General features: G+C 47.3%; 1 protein-coding gene across 3 annotated transcripts in view; it reads right to left on the bottom strand.

Moving 5' to 3' along the window:
* The window catches only part of LOC121835550 (fat-like cadherin-related tumor suppressor homolog), a 123376-nt gene that overhangs the window by 23862 nt on the left and 77672 nt on the right, over nucleotides 1-21842 (bottom strand). For all 3 annotated transcript variants that reach the window (XM_042289932.1, XM_042289933.1, XM_042289934.1), the window contains exons 28-34: nucleotides 19373-20062; nucleotides 16564-16767; nucleotides 14340-14505; nucleotides 12141-12311; nucleotides 9074-9231; nucleotides 5534-6043; nucleotides 4192-4531 (exon numbers count right to left, since the gene is read on the bottom strand). In XM_042289932.1, coding sequence (XP_042145866.1) covers nucleotides 4192-4531; nucleotides 5534-6043; nucleotides 9074-9231; nucleotides 12141-12311; nucleotides 14340-14505; nucleotides 16564-16767; nucleotides 19373-20062 — 2239 coding nt within the window. The remainder of the gene's footprint in view (nucleotides 1-4191; nucleotides 4532-5533; nucleotides 6044-9073; nucleotides 9232-12140; nucleotides 12312-14339; nucleotides 14506-16563; nucleotides 16768-19372; nucleotides 20063-21842) is intronic.

The following is a 21842-nucleotide window of genomic DNA, read 5'->3' as shown; positions in this document are numbered from 1 at the left end:
TTCCCAAGTTTGGGAAATGTTAATAGATGGCTCTTGAACAAAGTGGGTGCTATTGCGGTACTTTACAATAGTCATAATCAACAATGTCAACAATGTTGAAAAAATCATGAGCCATTCCACCTTCTGAAGGTGGATGACCAGCGAAGCTGTCTAGCACACAACACAGACGTGACACAGAATTTTGAACAAAGGTGCAAACACATTTATTACCTTGATCGGTGGTCATAGTAACAAAAGGTATGCACACAGATGTCGAGGACTATCGCCACCCCTAAGAAGCCGGAGGAAACTAGATACGCGCGACGGGACCGCCACGCGGTGGAAGGAAAGGAAGCTAGGCATGCAAGCGCTTGGAATGACGACAAACAGAGGGCATTGCGAGCCTTCTCTGAGGCTCCTTTTATATGGTAGTTTGCACTAGTAGATGTCCTGTTAATATTTTGTAATGAGCCATCTGCAGACTGTCGCATCAAAGCAGCGTGAACAAGGTGGCCGGGGTGGGTTGACACGCACCCCTGTGATACACCTGCCATCCCCCGCTGTCCGCAGTGCCAGATTAAGGCATTTGGGGGCCCTGGGCTGAGGCTGTTATGAGGCCTCTACCTATGATAATGGTGGTGGTGATGATGGTGGAGGTGGAGGTAACGATGACGACAGCAATATGTATATTTTTGAACTTGTTAAATCTAGATATGTTTCATCGTATGATTATTGTCGAGCCTTATTTAAATCCGTAGATTCAATGGAATTCAAGTTTTCCTTGCTGGCATTGAGGCGGATGCGATTGTTTGGAAGCTACTTTGCAAATAATCAAACGCTCTAGCAATTTACAACACAGTAATTTTGAGGTACAAAAATGAAATCAAATGAACATTGCGGAAAATATTAGGATTTGTTGTTCACATCCTGCAACTTAACCACAAAAACAACAACAACAAAAAAAAAACACTAAATTGCTTCCGTTTAAAATGTTGACTCCGTTCATCAATTTGTTTGACTTGAATTACAGCTAGATTCATAGAGTACATGCCCGGGCTAGTTTATACAATTTGGTCAAGATGTCGACTTGTAGCACAGGTGACCCTCTTGCTAACATGTCAAGTGACACCATTATTCACACATGAATTGAGTTATGCAGGAACCGAAAAGGTACCTGCAAATTTCTCTTTCTAATTTCGCTTCCCCTAAATGGTAATAAATCGACAACTGCCACGAAAATCTAGAGCCCTTATTCTTGTAATTGTTCCAAATTATTGGAAGTGTTTTAACTTCCAACTAGCCCTCTGTTAATTAGTTACTGGTGTGAACAGGGAAGGAAGTGACATAGGCAAGAAAGAAATTTCGTAGGTTGAAGCAGTCTTTATCGGGATCAAACTACTTCGTAAACGCTCTTCTAATAACTGAACCCTCGTTTCGCAAACAAAAACAGACTTCCACATTTAAAGCATAGGAGAAACTGCGTGCGATTCTAAGACATCAACCGCTGTCGTTCGGGCACATGTGCATTTAAAGAATTTATCATGAGAATCGAGAAGATGTTTTCTTTTTGTATCTACACGCTGTCTTTTTGAATGGGAAAAATGTTTCGCATCCGATTTAGGACTAATCTTGTTCTTTTTAAATGTTCTTTTAATTTAGACCTCGGCGGCCATTTTGTTCTGTGACTCAACGTTTAAAAATAAGAGGTTATACCTCAGAGGTTGGTGAAACCATTGCAGTATTCGTATCAGTCGCTGGAAGGAAGAGTGTTCAGTTGCACTGGTAGTCCAGATATCGACTCTATAGAGCACTTCCTTGCAGTCAGTACCCATCGAAAACTGTTGAGGGGCGTCTTAAGAGCCGGCTCCTTGAAACGCCTCTGTAAACGGTGTCCGGAAGATTTACGGTCAGCGTTTCGCTTGTACCAAACTTATTGTTCTGGAATAAACTCCATATGGAGTTTCACGAAAAGGTTCTAACTTTGAAACAACACGTGTGAACCATCTGCGTTGCTTGCTTAACACTTGCTTAGCTTCCTGCCCACAATTGTCCGTAAAACACGCTAAGGGGGCCCCAGTGCAAAAGAAAGCTCCATAACCGTCCTTCCATCAAGTTCCAATAATAAAAGAATACAATAAAAACTAACAAGGGGCATGGGAGGCCGTGTTAAATTTTGCTGTTTTGGCGCGCCCTTGCACAACGCGCTCACAAACGCCAGCCGATCTAGAGACGGGAACTTTATGGCATCCTTGTTTCCTTGTTGAGGAAAAGAGAACAAGAAGGCCATTGCGCCAGAGGCCCTTCGGAGTTTTTCTTCTGCTTTCTGGCTAAACTTTCTTAAATAAACAAAAAACAAGAAACGACTAACATTTTTTAATTTTCAGGGGCCAGCATGGGACCCCTTGACAGCCTGGGGCTCAGGGCTGCAGCCCCCTTAGCCCGTACCTTAATCCGACCCTGACTGCGCGGTGCCAAAACTGGCAAAGAGGGACGTCGTCGGCAATCTTCGGTTGCTAGGGGCTCTGGCTAGGTATTACGTGGGGTTGTGAAAACTTATAATGCACTTATTTGTTGACATAGCATCGTTTTATGATACGAAATTAACAATATCAAATTTGGAGAACATACCTTTTAAGTCGGGAGCTGTCCCTACTTTCCTTGGAAAGTACCAGAAAACACATTTTACGTTAAGTACAGGCGCATACTCAGAAAAAGTACAAGTTTTTTAAACTGACTTGAAGTATAGTTTTCAATACTGCCTAAACTACAGTAATCCCTCGTTAACTCGAACACGGCTATCTCGAAATTGTGGTTAAAGTCGTAAAATTTCCTTGTCATGAAATGAACTCCCATAGGCACAATGCATTTTGTCTTTGCTAATCTCGAAAGGTTTCCAGGACGGACTTCGGATATCTCAAAATCTTGTCTGCGAAAATCTAAAAAAAAAAAACCCACAACAAACAACAAAACTGCCGCAAAAAAAAAATTTGGACAAGCTAAGGGCAAGCCGGGATGCCTGGTGTTCGGTGCCCCCTTTCCCTCCAGCGTTTTGTTCCGCTCTGTCTTTCGTTTTCTCTTTGCTTTTGGGTTCTTCCGTTTCCCTTCCCGGGTCCGGTGGTCGTCGTCAGTCTCGTGTTTCCCAGAGGTGACTCGTTCCTTTCGAGTGTTGCTGCTCTTTGTTGCTTGTCCCCCATTTTTTTTTGTGCGTTTTGATGTCTCTCAACGGCCATACAAGCAAGGGTCAAGTGTTCAATTCCATCATCGGTTGTGAATTCTCCGACGTTGGCGCATGGCTCGATTGACCAAGAAGAAGGCGCAGCCTAAACAGTACAAATCATTGACGCTTGAGAGGAAAGTTGCTCTCATCAGAAAAGTTGATGTTGCCGCGATTGTTAGAAATTTTATTTAGAACATTGCGCGATCAGAGGTGAAAAATTCCGGTACTTTGCTTATCTCGAAATTTCGCTTATCTCGAATTTTTTCACGGTTCTTATGACTTTGAGTTAACGAGGTACAGTTGAACCTCAATTTAACGAAACAAGATTTTACGAGTTTCCTGATTTAACGAACAAATTCGGATTCCCCGCGCAGCCTATACCGAAGAATGTCTTTCTCGACTTTACGAAGTTCCCGATTTAACGAAATAATTAGGGGGTCCTGGTGACTTCGCTAAATCGAGGTTCAACTGTATTACTGTAGTATATTCTGCAAATGCAGAATGGGGCGAATGCATTGGAAGCTTCCCGACTGTGATTTATTTATTGATTGGTTGAATGACTGACTGGTACAGGCAATCATGAGGCAGACACACTGGAGGCTTCCCAACTGTGATTGATTGACTGTGAATGGTTAACGAACTGACCCATGGCATTCATGGGCAGACGCATTTGAAGCTTCCCCGATTGTGATTGATTGATTGACTGACAGACTTGTGGCACTCATGGGCAGATGTAGTCGAAGCTTCCAGACTACAATTAATTGATTGATTGATGGACCGACTGACCCAAGGCATTGGTGGGGCAGATGCAGTGGAAGCTTCCCAACTATGACTGATTGGTCGACTGACTGACCCGTGGCATTCATGGGGGTATGTACGGGAAGCTTCCCCGACTAGGATTTGTCGATTGGTCAACTGACTGACATGTGGCATTCATGGGGCAGATGCACTGGTAGCTTTCCGACTACGACTGATTAATCGGTTGACCGACTGACCCGTGGCGTTGATGGGGCAGACGCACTGGAAGCTGCCCGGTAGGTTGAGGCAGGTGGCCCCCGATGCGCAGGGCATGTGCAGGCACTCGTCCAGGTCTTGTTCGCAGCGGGCCCCCCGGAAGCCCCGGCAGCGGCACACGGGGGCCCGGGCACCCTCCTCGCAGACGCCCCCGTTGAGGCACGGGTTGGGGCTGCAGTGGCGCCCGTAGTCGCACCGCCGGCCACTCAGCCGCCCTGGGCAGCTGCACACGAAGCCCCCGGGGGGGTCGTTGCGGCAGGTGCCGCCGTTGAGGCATGGAGCCGACGCGCACGGGTTCGTGTCCAGCTCGCAGTTGGGGCCCTGAAAAGGGGGCCGGGAGTTGGTTGCTCGTTCGTCTTTTACATTTTTCTGGCAAGGGTGTTTCATAAGGTGGAGCTAGAGCAGGGGCTTTAAAACCTTTTATCTTGATTGGAAAGCCCTTAAGCGGCGAAAACTTATATTGCAATAGTCGAATGGAGCAAGACGGATGGTGCCAACTTCAATTAATGATCTCCTTTTTCTTTTTTTTTTGTTTGTCGCAGCCAAGATAAACATTTTGTTTAGTGCGAAGGAGCTCGGGGGGTAGTTTTAAGAACACCAGTGTAGTTATTCTGCCAGGGTTGAACAAAGAGCCAAGCGCATAACGCATTCTGCATTAAAAAACTTTCAGCCTTTCCACTCTGGTGAAAAAGGAAAAGCAGCGGAGCTGCAGCTTCCATTCTCAGCAGCGGCTTTCCAGGCGAGCGATGGGCTCTTCTTTCGTAAGGGAACTTAAACCGCTCGATGCAGTAGAGCTTGAGGCGACAGCGGCTTCACAGCGGTTGTGAACCCATTAGCACTGCTGCATACGTCACCGCCCTTTTTGCACCTGGTCCTGTTTCCCCAAAGAAAGAACACATGGCCGACCCATCGTGAGTCCAAACCGAAACTGATAAGAGCGTAGCAAGCAGAGCGCAAAACAGAAGAGAACGAAGAAGAGACACGTGACGTGCACTGTGCTCATCATGTGTGTTTCTTCTTCGTCCTCATCAGCTTTTCGCGCTATTTCCTACGATGAATTGCTGCCAACTCGCCCAACTATCCATTCTTCTATGAAGCTGGAAAGGTTGCTGCCATCTATGAACGACGACGGCAACCAGACTGGTTGTCTGGTTGCCCCTGTCACTTATAGATGGCGGTAGCTGTCCAGAGGTTTGTGTAGACATTTCTTTGGTACCAGACACGATCCTGGGGAACCTAGCCCTTAACAGCTCCCCTGTAAAACCCAGTTTCGTCATCCCTTTACAAACGCTCTGGCGCCAACAACGGAACCGACGCACCCACCTCGAAGCGGGGCAGGCAGCTGCACGCATACTCTCGTGCTGGGGGCTCCCCTCCTAGCACGCAGGAGCCCCCATTGAGGCAAGGTTGGCTGCCACAGGCCCCGGGGTTGAAGAGAGTCTTGCAGGCAAACTGGACGTTGGCAAAGCGTCGCAGCTGGGCCACTGCCCCGCCCCCCGACACGTGGAGTGGCAGCGGCCCGCCGTCCACGCGCACGTCGTCCAGGCAGCCGACCAGCCCCATGCGGACGTCGTCGTAGCGGGGCTCCTCGTGTCCGAGGCGCACTTCCGCGCCGAGAAAGAGGTCGTTGCCGTCCAGGTTGAGCACGTCGTGCACGCCGGGCGCGGCCCCCGAGGCCTCGTGGCGCCGGTCGACGGAGAGGCGGGCAAAGTTGCCCCGCCGCTCGAGGGTCACCTCGTGCCAGGCGCCGTCGCTCACCCGTACCTGCTCCACTCGCACCACGCCTTCGCCGCTGCCGCAGTCGAACCGGTACTGCACGCAGCCACTCACCACCTGGGCACCGGAGGGCGCCACGATACGAGTTAATGTGCCCGGGTGCCAGGCGTTCCACACCAAAGCCACTGAATCCCAGGGAAGTGGCGCCATTGCCTTCCCTGCCTGCCAGCAGGGCACAGGTAATGACATACAAACGTGGGAGGAATCGGTGACTGCGGGTGTCAGTGGATTGCAGCTCAAAGCACGTGAAGCAAAAGCTTGACAGCAGAACTCACACCATGGCCCATTTCGATCTGGATGAGCACCGTATCGGCGTGCGGACGTGTATTTCCAGCACGTGGTCCACATTAAAGCCCCAAGGATATATTGGTTGTACTGCACTGGCTGAATTTCTCGTCTACAGCTAAGATACCAGACGTCCATGGGGGCTGACTAACTCCCAACTCTCTAAACATACATACATTTGCAACAGAGTTACTTTTAAAGGGGTACTGAATTGAAACTTATACTATGCCGCCGCCGCCTCTGCAGCGGCGGCATATCATCGCTGGCGTTTACAGCGCCGCCGAGGCAAAGCAGCGGTGTGGTAGACGAAAACGAACCACATGGGGTGTCCGTTATTTTTTTATCATCAACTCCGTTCGACCATCTCAGTTTTGGGTAACAACGGTGGGATGGCTGTTTGTGCACCCACTTTCGTAATGAGCACAACGACACGGAAGCGGTTGTCTTTATCAAACAAGCTCGAAAACCTTCAGCGTCTGGACAACGATCAAAGGCAAGTGGACGCTGCGAAAGACTATGGCAGGGGTGGCCAAGCTGCGACTCCCTCCCCTACCTCCCCCCCCCCCTCCCCCCCCCCACTTCCCCGCCTTCCTCCCGGTCACACGAGCACTTCTCCAAAAAGAGAAATGGAACATGTTTTAAATTGAAAGACAGGTTGCGGTTTGGTAGTCTTGTGCTACTATTACCTTACATACATTTGAACTGCTTATGACTTGGATATATTGAAAGTAGTTCGACTTTCGTTTATTGTTCTGGACAAAAGTTTGCCCCCCCCCCCCCCCCCCCCCCCCCCCCCCCCCCCCCCCTCTTGCGGCTCTTGGAAGTTTCGTGGTTTTGTTTGCGGCTTTTAGGCCAGGTCAGCCTGGCCACCCCTGGACTATGGGATTCCACCGTCAAAGTTGTCCACGATAGTGAAGCAAAAGTTGAAGCTTGAAACAGAAACTGCATTTAATCCCAACAGGAAACGACTCTGCATGGGATATTTTAAGCCAGTGGACGATGCCATTATGGTATGGCTTCGTCACAGCAACAAGAGACAACCAGAGGAAATGTGAAAAAACGTAGCCTCTCCGGACAACTTCGTTACTTTGTGCACTTTATGAACGCCGGTGCAAATAAAAATTAGACTTTTTTTTTTTCGAACTGAGAAAGGCAGCAACAAAACTGTTATGCACTTTGTATATATTGATGCGAATGACTCCATAAATTGCATTTATGGTGTCATTCGCATCGAGTGTGCAAGTCGCACTCTTGACTCAATGTATGCTGTGCCCTATGCTGTTCCATACTGTAGTGATAATATATTCAGTTCAGTGAACTTTCAGTTAAATGAACTATTTACTTGGGTCCTTTGAAGTTTGCTGAAGTGAGAGTTTACTGTACAGTTAACAAAAGTCTCATTATGTTTACGCACATATTATGGTTATGTCGCTGTAGTAAGAGAGAGATGATATTATTGCGGTAATGCTATATAAGTTGTTGGTTGGTCGTGGGAGGCCCATCCTGAGGAAGTGGGCGGTTAGATCAGAAAATTGTGAAAACTGGTTTTCAATACTAGTTTATCTTTTTATCGTGAAAGATTTGATAACTTCCCTGCCGAATCTCTGAGAATGGCGCCCGAGCACGCGCGTTTTTTTTAACCTTGGCTCACATCCTCCGCATGTGCGGCGATGTGCTGCAATCGGGTGCACCGTTTCCTCGCTGGGATCGGCGACCTCTCGTAAGTGCTCCCTCAGGCGGTCATTTAGGCACCGGCCCGTTTGCTCGATATATTCTCCCCCACAAGAGAAAGGAATGGAATAGATTCCCTCTCTCCGGCAAGAGACAAACTGCTTTTCATGTTTCTTGGGACAGGGATTTGGAGGGGAAGGATTATTGACCTGACGGCACATCTGCTTCAGTTTGAATTTGCACTTGAAGAGGAGTCCTACGTCAAAACGTGAGGCGAGCGCCTTGAGGCGATGTGAAGTGTTGTGCGTGTACGGAATGACGGCAAATTGTTTTCGGCGGGGTCGGGGTGTAGAAGGAGGTGTGTTGGAGGAGGTAATAAGCCTCTTTAGAATATTTGTCAGAAGGTCTTCTGGATAGCCGGCTTTCCGCAATCTATCTATTTGGAGGATAACGCTGTTTGTGCCTAGATGACGGTTTTCAACTTGATGAAAGACTTCGTAACTGTCGACTAAAACTATTTCTGTGATTTTCGCGGAAGACCCTAAGCAGCTGTATAAAAAAATGTTTACGCGGTACGAGACAACGCAAAGTGCTCTCGCATTTTAAGGACAACCTGCACAGTGATTTTGGAAGCAATTTTTGTGTACTCTCATTGCTTTATTGCGCACGCGTGCGACCCACTACTTGAACTTGTTATCTTCCTGGTTGGTTCTTCTCTCCTTTCGTGTGGCACCCCAATACAAGAAGCGCTTTACAGCTGTCAAGTGTTCACACTTAAAAAAAGGGAGGTCTCTTCCCGAAAGACCTTCCCAATAAAGTTTCTGTTGCTATTTGAATTAGTTCACAATTTCTCAGGCACAGACTATAGGGACATAAAGGACCTCTGTCCTTGGTTCCTGTACGGTCGAGACCGGTTATAACGAAGTTGGTTATTACGAAATAGCGGTTATAGCGAAGCGATCACGAATTTCCATTCTCTTTGGCACCTTGCTAACCGAAGTCGGTTATGACAAAACAGCGGATATAGCGAAGTGATTTCCGACTCCCATTACTTTGTTATAACAGACCTTGACAGTACTCTGTCAAGATGGCCAACGAAGAAGGGGCATCCAAGCAAGGAAGATTGGGTACCTCGAGGATGCTGTAGTCCCTTGCACCGGCCGAATACACAATGTTCCCCGTGGCCTGGACCGTGCGCAGCATCAGAGCCAGGGTCAGCCTCCGGTCCATGGGGGCCACCAGGGAGTAGTGGGCATAGCTCTTGCCCCCAAACGACATTGGGTGTTTCTCTGGGAGAGATTGGCACAAAGGTTGGGAATGGCACTGGTACCAGGAACGGCACTGACTGACCAAAGAATGGATACAGGGATTGGCACTGGGATTGATACTGGGATTAGCAGTGATGTTGCTAGATCAGCACTCGAATCGGTACCAGGATTGGCACTGTACCTCTCCCACACATGACAAATGCCCAAGCCCACGTTATGCCCAATTTGGTTTCCGAGAAACAGGACCCACAAGGGCACAAGGATCAAAAAAATATATTTGTGACTGAAAATCCACCTTTTTCAAGTTCGAAAGTCACCGGCTGAGACCTTTTTCTCAGTCAAACTTTCAATCAATCAATCAATGGCACACAGTGATCACAGAGAGCTCGGTAGTATTTTTAAAAGTCATAAGCTGTCTGAGGCATATCTTTGTTAGCAATACTAGAAGCCACAAAACATGGGCCACTAAAACACACAAAAAAAAATGTTTACAGGCTTATAATTAAAAATAGCAAACAATAGCAAAACTGTTGATTTAAAAAAAAGGTGCTTTCAAAGTCAGAAGTGCATCCTTACAAAATATAATGCTCCATAAATACGCCAACAAACGATGTCCCAGGCGTCGACGTCGGCATAACAGCAGGATCGAGCACTAGAGCAAGACAGACTCGATTCAGCGCACTACGGCTGCTCCTGTACATGTTCCATGTTCATGAAGATACTAAGCTAGAATCTATGATAACTGACGAGAATGCACTGGAACCATCCAGTGAAGCAACGAGTGATACATTGAAAACTTCACTAGAAGGACTTCGAACCCGCTCAACCCCGTGGGAGCCGCGTGCACTGCCAAGCTAGGCCACAAACGTGGCAATATCTCTAGTAATAAAAAACTGCATTAACAATTCATAAGGGGTCAACTAATAGACATGGTATGTTTTGCCATAACTGTTATTGGGACGAGGAGATTTCAAGCCTGACTGCAGATTCAAAATCAGCATTACGAAATACCACATTTACTCGTTGAATTTGAATGTTTAAGAAATAAAGTTTAACAAGCTTAAAGGGGCCCTCCAACAGTATGTGAGCGTCGACTTTTTTTTGCGGTTTCTACACGCCAGTGGCCCCGGAAACCCAGTGGACAACGAAAGAGTTTGAAAATATTAGCGCATCATATTTTAATTTGACAACTCGGAAACACCTCCTCCGACGGTGGCGCCGCGAGGTGCCGAATGCGCGCACAAAACGGCGCTCCCTTTCACTATACGTCACATTCTCTGGGTTTCGTGATTGGCGAGAGCCGTCCCAGGAATTTTGAAGCGAAATAAAGTATATCACACGTTAACCGTCATTATTTCTCAAACAAGTCATTTTTACAGAGCTAATAAAGTTGCAAAGTAAAGTTCAAAAAGGGCGAAAACAACGCCTTGTCGCTCATGCGCGCCTCCCAGCGGCGTCCGCGACGTACCATCGCGAGCAGACGACAAGTGGTCCGTGCAGACAACGCGCATCGTATTTTCACTTGTGTGCCCCTGGTCCCGGTCAACTAAAAGCAGTAAGAGGAGCGAGGGGAACCCTTATTTTCTTTTAGTGCTGTGACAGACTTTTCACTGTTCGAGTGAAGTGCGGCGATGGGACCCAGCTTATATCGTGCCCAACGGGAACGCTCCCCAGTTTGTACCTCCTAGTCGCCGAGGCGGCTCCGGTGGCGGAGTTGCGGGAGACAAGTCTTCTGCGGCTGTCGAAGCGGATTGAGGCAGAGACGCGGCGCTTGCGTGGAGTGTCCTCGTACAGCGCGACGCCCAGATCCGCCCTCAAAATCCGATAAGCCCGGTAAATTCATCGATGATGGCAACCCGATCCCAAAGCTACGATGGTTGCTACTAGGCCTAATGGCCGACGAGCCGACCGGGCCGACGAGCCGACCGGGCCGACGGGCTATCAACCAAAGTCGCGTCCAATTGGCCAACCGCTTTGCTCCAATCGCTAAACTGTTTCATTTTACATCATGAAGCGCAATGTTTTGCTTATTTAAAGTTGTTTTCTGCAAAATTTAATTTGCTAATAACTCGCAAAATATTGCGCATTTCTGTAATATTTTTTTTCCTGGGTGTTCCTGCTTTGATGGAGCTCCGTTTCAGCGCGAACTTCAAACCTGTCAAAACATTGTTGGTGGGCCCCTTTAAGAATTATACAGGGTGTTTCTCGAAAAGTGGACAAATTCAATATTGCAAAAACTATGCGTCACAACAAAAAAATGCTTGTGTCAATTTGGTCCCGGGCCAGGGGCTCACTTAGGAAAATGATTAAAGTTAGGGATAATTAAGTTGTTAATTATTTTTGCGTAATTAACTTTTTAGAATTGTGTTTAAGGGCATGGTTCCAATTAGAAAATTGCTGAGCATCATCGAAAAACACTAAATCAATAAATTGCACAACGATAGAGGGCACCCGCATCATTTTGCGGCATTGTAAAAAACCGCACATCTCGAAAACGCACTAAACTTGCCAATTCAAATTTGCGTTCGTGCCACGCTAACCGAGCACATCTCGAAACACGCTAAGGTTTCTCGAATTTACCCATAGAAATAACACTCATTTCGTTCAGCTCGTCATCTGAACTAAATGTTTGTTTATTCTACGGATAAAGTCGAGAAACACGGAATGCACTGGGTTAGTGTGGCACGAATGCAAATTTGGCTTGGCACATTTGGTGGTGTCATGCGACGTGAAGTCGTGCGACGCTCCGACGTGACACTTCGACATCAGATGGTGCAGGGACGCGATTGCTGCGAGTACTACGTGCGTACTTAATCACGTCTGGCCGTAACGTCACAAACCTAAAAGCAAAAGCAACATACGCCCCAACCGGATGGATCTCTGTCGGACCTTCGCGTTCCAGACCGAAAAGAAGTGCGAACTGTGGTCACCTTCGTAGCAGTCCGGGTCCTGGCAGGTGATGACGAGGGTGCAGCCGGGGCCGGTCTTCCCCTCGGGGCACTGGCAGCTGTAGCCCAGGCTGGAGGAGTCCGGCACGCACAGCCGCTCCGGGGGACACGGCTTGCGCGAGCACTCATTCACCGCCATCTCGCACTTGGGCCCTGCGAGGGAAGCGGGCCGAAAGTTTGCGGCTGTGTTCCATGCGCGGAGCTGCGTTTTATGAGGAGTGTGGTGGACGCTGTGCCTAGATTCGCGGACTGACCGTGGCCGACGCCACAATCCAAAGGAGCCGATCGAACCGAGTTAAAATTGTGTCGTCATGGCGTTCGCCGTCTTTGTGGGTTTGCTGTAGCTGGCAAGACTATATTCATTAGCGAAAAAAAGCACAAGATCGCGGCACGATTGTAGTGCGTGATTGGTTTACTTTGTGACAGAAAATGTGCAAAAACAACCAGTGCCGTGGCAACACACTTTTGGAACTGATCAATTGGCTCTGTCGGATCGTAGCGCCAGCTGCAATTGGACTTAAAGTGAAACACAGCGTAACTTTAGTGTCAGCCTTCCAGGCACACGACACCATGTCAACATCGCCACGTGTTCCTTTTGTGCCGTTTCTTTTTTAACGTGAAACATTCTTTGGCAAGGTGTTTGGCCTTCCGTAAAGCCCGGATAAAAGCGTGGCCGCAAGGCTCGACGCCGATTGGTCGACGGATGGGAGGAGAGGTGAGGCGCTCGACGCCGAATGGTTAACGGGGAGGTCGTGCAACCAGTTGTGGAGTGAGGAGGAGAGGTAGGCAAGGAAGCGAGGTGGGAGAGGAGGAGTGGGTTAGAAGGTCCTGGAATATCAACAGGTTTTTCATTTTGAGTATACACATGCCACGCGTTAAATTATCCGACAAAGAGCGCAGTGAACGTCAGTCTGGCTGAACGTGCAAGACACGCTGCTGAATGATGATATAATCATTTGTGATGCTGTAGTTTGTTGCAACTCAAGAGGTAGGGCAAGAGAAAGGAAGGCCAGCGAGGAGGAAGCTGATGGAATGCTGGAGAAGAGTGGGGGAAACCTCCTCCTCACTCCAGCGTCCTGTCTGCTTCCTCCTTCCCGGCCTTCCTTTCCTTTGCCCTACCTTCTTGAGTTGCACCGGACTATAGAACGTTTCATGTATGCAACACAATTGCCTAGCTATTTGCTCTAAATTTTTTTTTCATTTCGTCTGAGTAGTTTTGCAGCCAGTGAAGCCCCATTGACGCGTCTCAAAGTGCTCCTCCCCCTTCTTCCCATTTTCTTTAGAATTCCGTCGTGTGGTCGGCGGACCTCGTGGCACGGGCGTTTGGCAGCTGGCAATGCTCCACTCAGTTTTTTCGAGGCTAAATTGGAGTTGGCTTCGGCGAGAGTTAGCTTGGGCGACAGTTGGGGCACCGCACACTGCTGCACAGTTATGCCTCTGCATTTAGATTTAGCAAATGATATTCCCTACATTAAGGTGTCGCATGACACCACAACATCACGTGACACTGTGACATCACGTGGTTCCAGTCACGCTCCTCAAACGTCGTTCAAAAGATATGGTGTTCGCCACAGGCCCGGTGACAAAATTATCTATGTATGTAGGCTTTGAACATATCTGTAGAAAGCTTTTGTATGACCATTGTGAGGGAACTGTCCTACAGGGAAGAAAAACGCATCAGACAAAGTCTACAGACAGTCTGCTGTACAATGGATTAGGTGCGTGACTGCTGTTTAAGACACCTGGGTATGAGCATCTGCAGTTCAGTTTACGCGTTTTTTTGTAGCGAAGGCAGAACTGAACATAGAGCATGATGAGTGGAACTCTAACCACAGACTCAAGCAGTAGGAAACGTGTGCAGCAGGGTCTTTAACAGGGATCTCACGAATGTTTGTTGAATCCGAGGTTCAACTGGTTCGACAAACTTCCAAACTCTCGACGAAATTGGACCATGTTGAAGTTTGTCCCTCATGCTGCCCGATTTCTATGCAGACATTTTAAATTTTGGCAAGAAGTAACTTGTACGGAAGTCTGGCTTAAACCATCCAGACAAATAACAATGTTATTCCCTCCTGTGACGTCAAATATAGATCCAACAAACGGCGATGCGATCCAATGGGGACGTGGCCCAACGGCGACCGGCAAAGCTGGGGGGGGGGGGGGGGGAGTTTTGGTGCTCACCTCCGAAGCCGGGCTTGCACTGGCAGTCCAGCCGGCGGCTGTGCTGGGGCGACACGAAGCTGAACTGGTCCGTGGTTACGCTCACTGCAAACGTCCGGTCCAGCGCCATGTGGTCCAGGCACTCCCCGTGCACGCACTGAGTCGACGTGCACCGGTCCTCCGCCACCTGTCAGACAAACCTCCCTCTCATCCACCCCCTCTGGCACCAGAAGACCACCCAAAGCAGGGATTCTACTCTGCCTCGAGGTCGCCCCCCTTCCAATCTCGGCATTGATGGAACAGTGCCCCATTTTAGCGGATCAGAGCCACCCCATTGATGCATAGTGAGGGCAAGGTTTTGTCTCGTAATAGCATCCGTTGATGGCATGCGGAAAGTTTTGTTTAGGGGACTTTCGTCTCGGTTTGCTCCTTTGTTGTTCGAGAAACGTGAACCTACACCTTTCAGTCTCATGCTTTATGGCAAACACTGAGATGTAAAAATTAGTAATAAACTAATTTACTAATAAACTAAATAAGAAAAGTCCCAGTTCTAAATTAAAAGAAAAAAAATGTTGGTTAAAGCCACTCGAAAAAAATTACTGTAGAGTTCGAGGTCAGGGTGCCATTTTGCATAGTCTCAAAAAGTATATTTTAAGCAAAATATATTACAGGCTCAAGGCATGCAGACATCAATTATCTCTACGCCAAAACATCAATGTGCCCTCGATGAATAAATATACTTCATAAAGCACGCTTCAGTTCTTCTGCCCAAGACCAAAATTTGTGTTCGACGTGCGGGAAAAAAACCGGGCACCCAAAAGGGTTAAATCACAAAATCATTAATAAGTCGAGACCAGTTATAACAAAGTCAACGGGAATCAAAAATCACTTCGCTATATCTCCTATTTTGTTATACTAACCGACTTCGGTTAACGAAGTGCGAAAGGGAATGGGAAATTGTGATCGCTTTGCTTGTCGCCGCTATTTCGTTAGAACCAACTTCGTTATAATTGGTCTTGACAGTATCACTACCTTAATATTTCGGGAAATAGCCCACCTAAAATCGAAAGTAAATTGGTTGAAAATGAGGAGTTGGCTAACTTTCGGTGTTTTTAAAGAAATAGCGAATCATGTCAAAAATAGGGGTCAGGTTATTTTTTGGTGGCGTAGCATCTCTCGGGATTTTACAGTATTGAAAAACAGGATTCCATATTTCACAAGGAAAATCAAACTTGCATATAAAGTTGTGAAACATAGAATATGCACTGTGTTTTGAGCCATGTCGGGTGTTTATACATGCAAATAAAAGGTTAAAAAGCGTGAACAAATGGGGACAACAAAGAAAAACATGGACGACAGGACAGGTGCCTGTCCCGTGCGTGTTTTTCTTTGTTCTCTTCGGATGCTCGTGCTTTTTAACCTTTTATTCAGTAATGAACTAACCAGACCAAACCCAAGTTTTAATATATACATGTGCTTTCTGAGCTTCAGATTAATTATTTAATTAACATCAATTATCACTAATTATTCTCATAATTAATTAAAGGGATCATTAATTACTCAACATCATTATCCCTTTGACAATTGAGTTTTTTCTTTTTTTTTTTCTTTCAGAAACGATTTTCCAGTGGTCAGGCTTTGTTTCTAAAGGAATAGTATAGAGAAAGGGTCAGTGCACAGAATTATCTAACAAGAGCAGGCACAGTTTTTGCAAGCTGTTCTGGTCTAGAAGCGTCAGAAGAAAATATTGAAGGCAAAACGTTGTCCCCTTCGGTTTCATTTTGGTATGTCCGCCTGCACGACATACTGACGCTCTTGGATTCCGAATCGCAGTCGGTACTTAACGGAGCCTCTCCATCGGATAGTAAGCTCCCATCCTCTGAATTCAGTTCTGAGAAGCGTTAGAAGTCTGGATCGGAAGAGTCGGCGCTCTAATTGCCACTATCCCCTGAAAATCCAACATGCGAAGCGACCCTTTTGCACATAACTTCCACGTGGGGCATCTAATTTAGAAACTATAAATAACCCCAGAAAAGCGAAACACCATGCTAACATAATGTTTATAGTTTGCCAAAGGCAAAAGACAGGTAAAGACAAAAGACAAAGACAATTAACACTGCACCGGTTGCGTGGTTTAGCGTTTCGTCTATAACACATTCTGTGTCCCACCTCAGAATGGAAACGTCCAAAGCTGGAAAAAAGAGCTGGCTGTTGGCTTGGGGAGGGTGGTGATGGTGTGCAATACCTGGACGATCCGCAATCCGGACGCAGCCTCCACGAGTGGCAGGTTCTCCTTCAAGCGGGTCTTGAGGAACTTGGCGGAGTAGTAGCCGTGGGCCCCCTTGCGGACCGCAAACAGCACGTCCAGGTCCTGCCCCGCGCTCCTCCGGGACCTCTGCGCGGGCTGGCTTCCGCCACCCTCTTCCGCGGACGGCTGAATGCTGATCACCTGCAAGTCGGCGAGAATGCCGGGAGGTTGACGCACACTGTGTGTTGCTTCGCAGTGATGTCGCGCAGGTAAACTGGTATGTGCTTTGTGCCTTGACGGCACAAACATTGTCGTGGGTGGTGTCCCTGAAGAAAAACTCTGCCAAAGCTAGCACTTGGGTAGGAGTGGAGCACAAGCAAAAGCTCAAAAACAAAATTTGCCTAAACAATATGCGCCATAAAACAGGTCCATATCGTTCCATATATACATATTCTATAGGTTGTCACAAAAAAAAAAAAATAACACATTCTTTTTTACCGCAAAAATAAACTAGGCATTGCCGAACGCTCATTATCCGCCCAAACATAGCGCCAGAGGTCAGAACCAGATGCCAAAGTTTCAGCCCGATCCGATGACTTAATCAAAAGTTATAAGTGATTTTCAGAAAATCACTTATAACTTTCGATTAAGGTATTGGATCGGGGTGAAACTTTGGCATCTGGTTGTGACCTCTAGCGCTACCTTTGGGCAGAGAATGAGCGTTCAGTGATGCCTAGTTTATTTTTGTGGATGTGCAAATTTTTTTTTTTTGTGACACCCTTCATATATTTATAAGCTATCACACAACCTTAAGGAAGTGAAGGCCCATTTTGAAGCGCCAGTGGTGTATTCGGCCCCCTCAAAACTTTCCGGCCTCTGCTCGAAAACCGACAACAAAAAGGATGAAGACAACATGTGTCAAAAGAAATGTTCTAAGCAGTACGTAGAATGTGCATCTTCAGTTGTTCATGAAATCGCAATAAGCTGCGGAAAAGCATACATGGGCCAAACAAGAAGATGTGCAATTGATAAGGTAAGCGAGCATTCATCGTCCGTAAAAAGAACTCACCCTTGAGCAACCTGGCTATTCATTGTGATAAATGCCCATGCACTTATCACAATTTTAAAAGAATAAAAGGGTCGGAGGCATCCCCCTCTACTCAACTAGGAGGCTATGATTCAGCTGGGCTCTGTTTGCGGGCGAGCTCGGGAGAATTGCCGACGTGGTTTCGCTGGTGCGTGTCTCTTCAGCTACCTGAACTCGGGATGTGTGCGAACAGAATAAAGAAAATTCAGAGGACACCTAAGCACTTCTTACGAGTTGTGAATGTGAAAGCATGAATGTTGCTCTTCCGCTCCCTTAGTTCGCCTGAAGTGTACTGATGTGGACGGCCAAGTTTCGGTATTGCCGAGGTTGCAGCCGGTGGCTGAGCGCGCGCTCTCGTGAAGCAACCGCAGCCCCCCCCACCTTGCTCCAGCAACGCCTGCCACAAAAGCGGCGGCCAAGCAATGGCTATCTAGGAGCCGTTTTGTTCAGCCAATGGGAGAATGGGCATTTCTTTCACGTTTTTTTGTGGTTATAGATGCCGCCAGCTCCGCTCCGTAAGATAGTTAATGCTTTCGCATTAAAAAAAGTTCTTGGGACGCCTAAAAGCAAATTATGGCGAGAAGCGTATGAATCATACAACATTAGCTTGTAGGCGGGACCGCAGATGCATAAGATGCATAAATGACAGCATCTGTGTTGTGTCCCTCACCCTCTGTCCTTGATTTATGGCATATACTGTTTAAAGAATCATGTACCAACTAGTCCATCTTTCCATTTTAATGCAAAACTTCTTAGTTTTCTACAATCACGTATATTGCCACACTTATTATAAAAATAAAGGAAAAAAAAAACAATGCTGAAGTTTTCAAAACCAAAAAATCTTCTGAAAGCCAGAGTAGCGGCCAACAGCCAACAGGCCTGCTCATCTTCAGTTGTTCATGAAATCGCAATGAGCTGCGGAAAAGCATACATGGGCCAAACGAGAAGATGTGCAATCGATAAGGTAAGCGAGCATTCATCGTCTGTAAAAAGAACTCACCCTTGGGCAACCTGGCTATTCATTGTGATAAATGCCCATGCACTTATCACAACTTTAAAAGAATAAAAGGAAAAGAATAACCACATCTGGCTATGATTTAAGATATGAAATCAATTTAACGGGACATCCATACATCATAAGCTGCATGCCAAACCACACCTTGAACTGGCTGCCATTCTCGAAACGAATCACGAATGTCTCGGTGACTTGCGGTCGTACCTCAACCTAACAGAGTCAAAGGCTACTGCGTCTTGAGCCCCTTAATGCAAAGTCTCACTTAAAACACTGTTTAAAAAATCAAACTTGTTCGAATTTCGCAAGGAGTTTGAAGGTATGCTGAACCAGTCGAAACCCAAGTTCGATGCAAGTTTACGACGTCCCAGTCCACTCTGTTTTACCTTACAGTGGACCACAGCAAGTGCTACAAGACAACCAGCCAATCCAGCGAAGTGAATGTATTCCACGATTACATGCCCCGCACATCACTGAGTCCATCATAAAGGTCACGTGACACTCACACAGGAATAGACTGACTCCATTGACTAGTAGCATAGCAACCTAGATCTGCAGAAGTAGGATTTGCAATACGGCCTTAGAGAGTTGTTGGCTGGCATTTCGAGGCCTCCACGACGTTCCTTTTTCCCGTTCGAGAACCAGAAGTCGCCACTTGGCTCCGCCGATAAGCCCTCGCCACGACGCACCCTCCAAAAATGCCTCACCTGAATCTCCTTGAGCCGCACGTTGAGCAGCGACCGGAGGCCCTTCAGGAAGCCCTTCTTGTAGGTGAGGAGGAAGTCCTCTGGCGTCACGTCCGCCAGCGTCAGCCCGACGGCGTTCAGCAGTCCCTCCTCACTCACCAGCACCACCTCCACCGACACGCCGACGTACGTCGTGAACTTCCCGTCCGAGACACTCACGTTGACCGAGTACGTGCCAACGTCCAGCCCCGGCAGCGCTATCAGCGTCCCATCCTCCCGGTCCACCGAGAAGAGGTGCTGGTGCGACGAGGCTAGCTCGAAGGCCAGCTGGTCGTAGGGGTCTCGGTCCGTGGCCCGGACGCGTCCCAACACGCCGCCGGGAAAGTCGTCCAGGTACGAGGTCACCGACACGGCCATGGGTGACGCCTCGGGTGGGAACTGGCTGTCTTCGATGGCCTTGACGAAGACGCGGCACTCGGAGGACAGCGGCGGCGCTCCGGAGTCGGAAGCACGGACCACGAGCTCGTATTCGGATCGGAGTTTGGGGTCGAGCTTGGAGGCCGTGCGGAGCGTCAAGTCCGTCTGAACGAGGCGGAACGTGCCGTCTTCGTTGCCGGAGACGATCTCCAGCGCAAAGGGGGCCCCATTGGGGGATGAGTCGGGGTCGCTCACGGTGAATTTGAGCACAGTGAAGCCCACCGGCTTGCCTTCCTGCGAGGGAGGAGTTAAAAAAATGTCGGGTTGTGCTCTTTTTTTAAAAACGTCGCGTAAATGAAACACAGTTAGTTTAAGATTGTAGTGTAAACTTGAAAAGGAGTCTTCTAGAAGCCTCCACAGTGATGCAGACATTTTGTTAAAGGAACAGCAAAGTCTCATAGAAGATTTTTAGGTGCAGAAATGGACACATGCATCACAAAATAATTTTTTCCTTACAACAATCTTTTTTTACCGCAATATTTGTGTTGTGATACACATATTGCAAAACCGAAACCAACTTCTATCTGAAAATCGACATCAAAACACAGAAGTCAGTTTCGGGTTTGACCTCATCAAGATATGTTTCACGACAAAACTATTGTATGTACTAAAAATATCTTTCCCGTAAAAACTCGTTTAGCGACATACATGTCATATGCAGCCATTAAAAAAAATATATATTTGGGGAGTTTAATGCTTTTTAATTCAGAGAGAAGCTACCAACTTTCTTTGCAAACATGTTGGCCATAACTCTGACACATGCAAGAGATTCCTCTTCAAGCAAATCCTCTATATAAGACAAGTGCTGCTTGTTTTCTCTAATGTCTGCGCATTGACTTCGACAGAGCATCTTACATTTTTACGAAACACCAAATGTGTAGAATGAACACTGCTCCGATTCTTCTAACGCAAAACATTCTTAGCAAAGTAAACATAGATTTTGCAGGCATCAATTGCGTGCCCTGGTCCTAGAAGTCGTCCTCGAGGATGACTTCTAAGACGATCTCAAGGACGTCGTCTAGGACGACCTCGAGGACGACTTCTAGGACGACTGTGAGGATGACGCCTAGAACGATCTCTCGGACGACCTCTCGGACAACCTCGAGAATGACTTCGAGGACGATGCCAAAAGATGATAACAAGGGATCAGGACCTCACTATCAAATAATGCAAAGGAAGGCTAACTCACGCTGGTTGCCCCCTCTTTTTATTTTTATTTATTCATGCTTGCCACGACCAATAGGGAGTTTTCTGTTGACATGTGAGGATGCATTTTTTTTTCAGATCCTAGCGCATAACAGCTTTGCTGTAAAAAGAATGACGAGGCTGGTTTCGAGCATTGGCTCCGTTTCTCGTAAAGTGCAGTTCTGCATACGACGGTGTAATCAATAAATCGAAAGATGGATGCAAATTTTATGTGTAATGAGACGGTGCTTTTCAATGACTTGATCATTCTTTTGTCCACGATAAATAGTAGATATTTGTTTATTGATTGCCTCTAGGTTCATTCCAGGCACAAACAAAAAATTTTAGCAAATTACTAGGCAAATGTGTTGCATTGCTTGGGCAACGTTTAGCTATACTCTGAGTTTCTAGATGCCAGACACGTATGTTCACGGTGCTTTTTGTCAGACAGTTTAATGCATACCCTGTGTACGCTTGATTGTTGTTTGGTAGAATGAAGCGATGCTACCGCTAATCGGGCTGATAAACCTGGTGATCTTCCGGAGCCTTCCATTCTCTCGAGCTCCTCTCCCTCAATACGCACAGATGGTCGAGCTCCTCCTTGCCTACCCCTCTGGTCACATGACCTCCTTGTTAACCAATCAGCTTAGAGCACCTCACCCCTCTTCTTCCATCCGTCAACCGATCAATGTCGAGCATCGTGGCCATGCCTTTATCCAGGCCTCACGAAATGCCGAAGAATAGGCTCGTTCGATTTACTTGCACCTCTTGCACAGGTGCAGAATGTAGGGCAGTGTACTTTCGGTATGTGTATTGAGATACGACAGGA

This window comes from Ixodes scapularis, unplaced genomic scaffold, assembly GCF_016920785.2.
Source record: "Ixodes scapularis isolate PalLabHiFi unplaced genomic scaffold, ASM1692078v2 PGA_scaffold13__105_contigs__length_92229423, whole genome shotgun sequence".
NCBI classification, from domain to species: domain Eukaryota; kingdom Metazoa; phylum Arthropoda; class Arachnida; order Ixodida; family Ixodidae; genus Ixodes; species Ixodes scapularis.
Note: the sequence above shows the minus strand (reverse complement) of the source record. Positions and strands in the feature narration are given on the sequence as shown.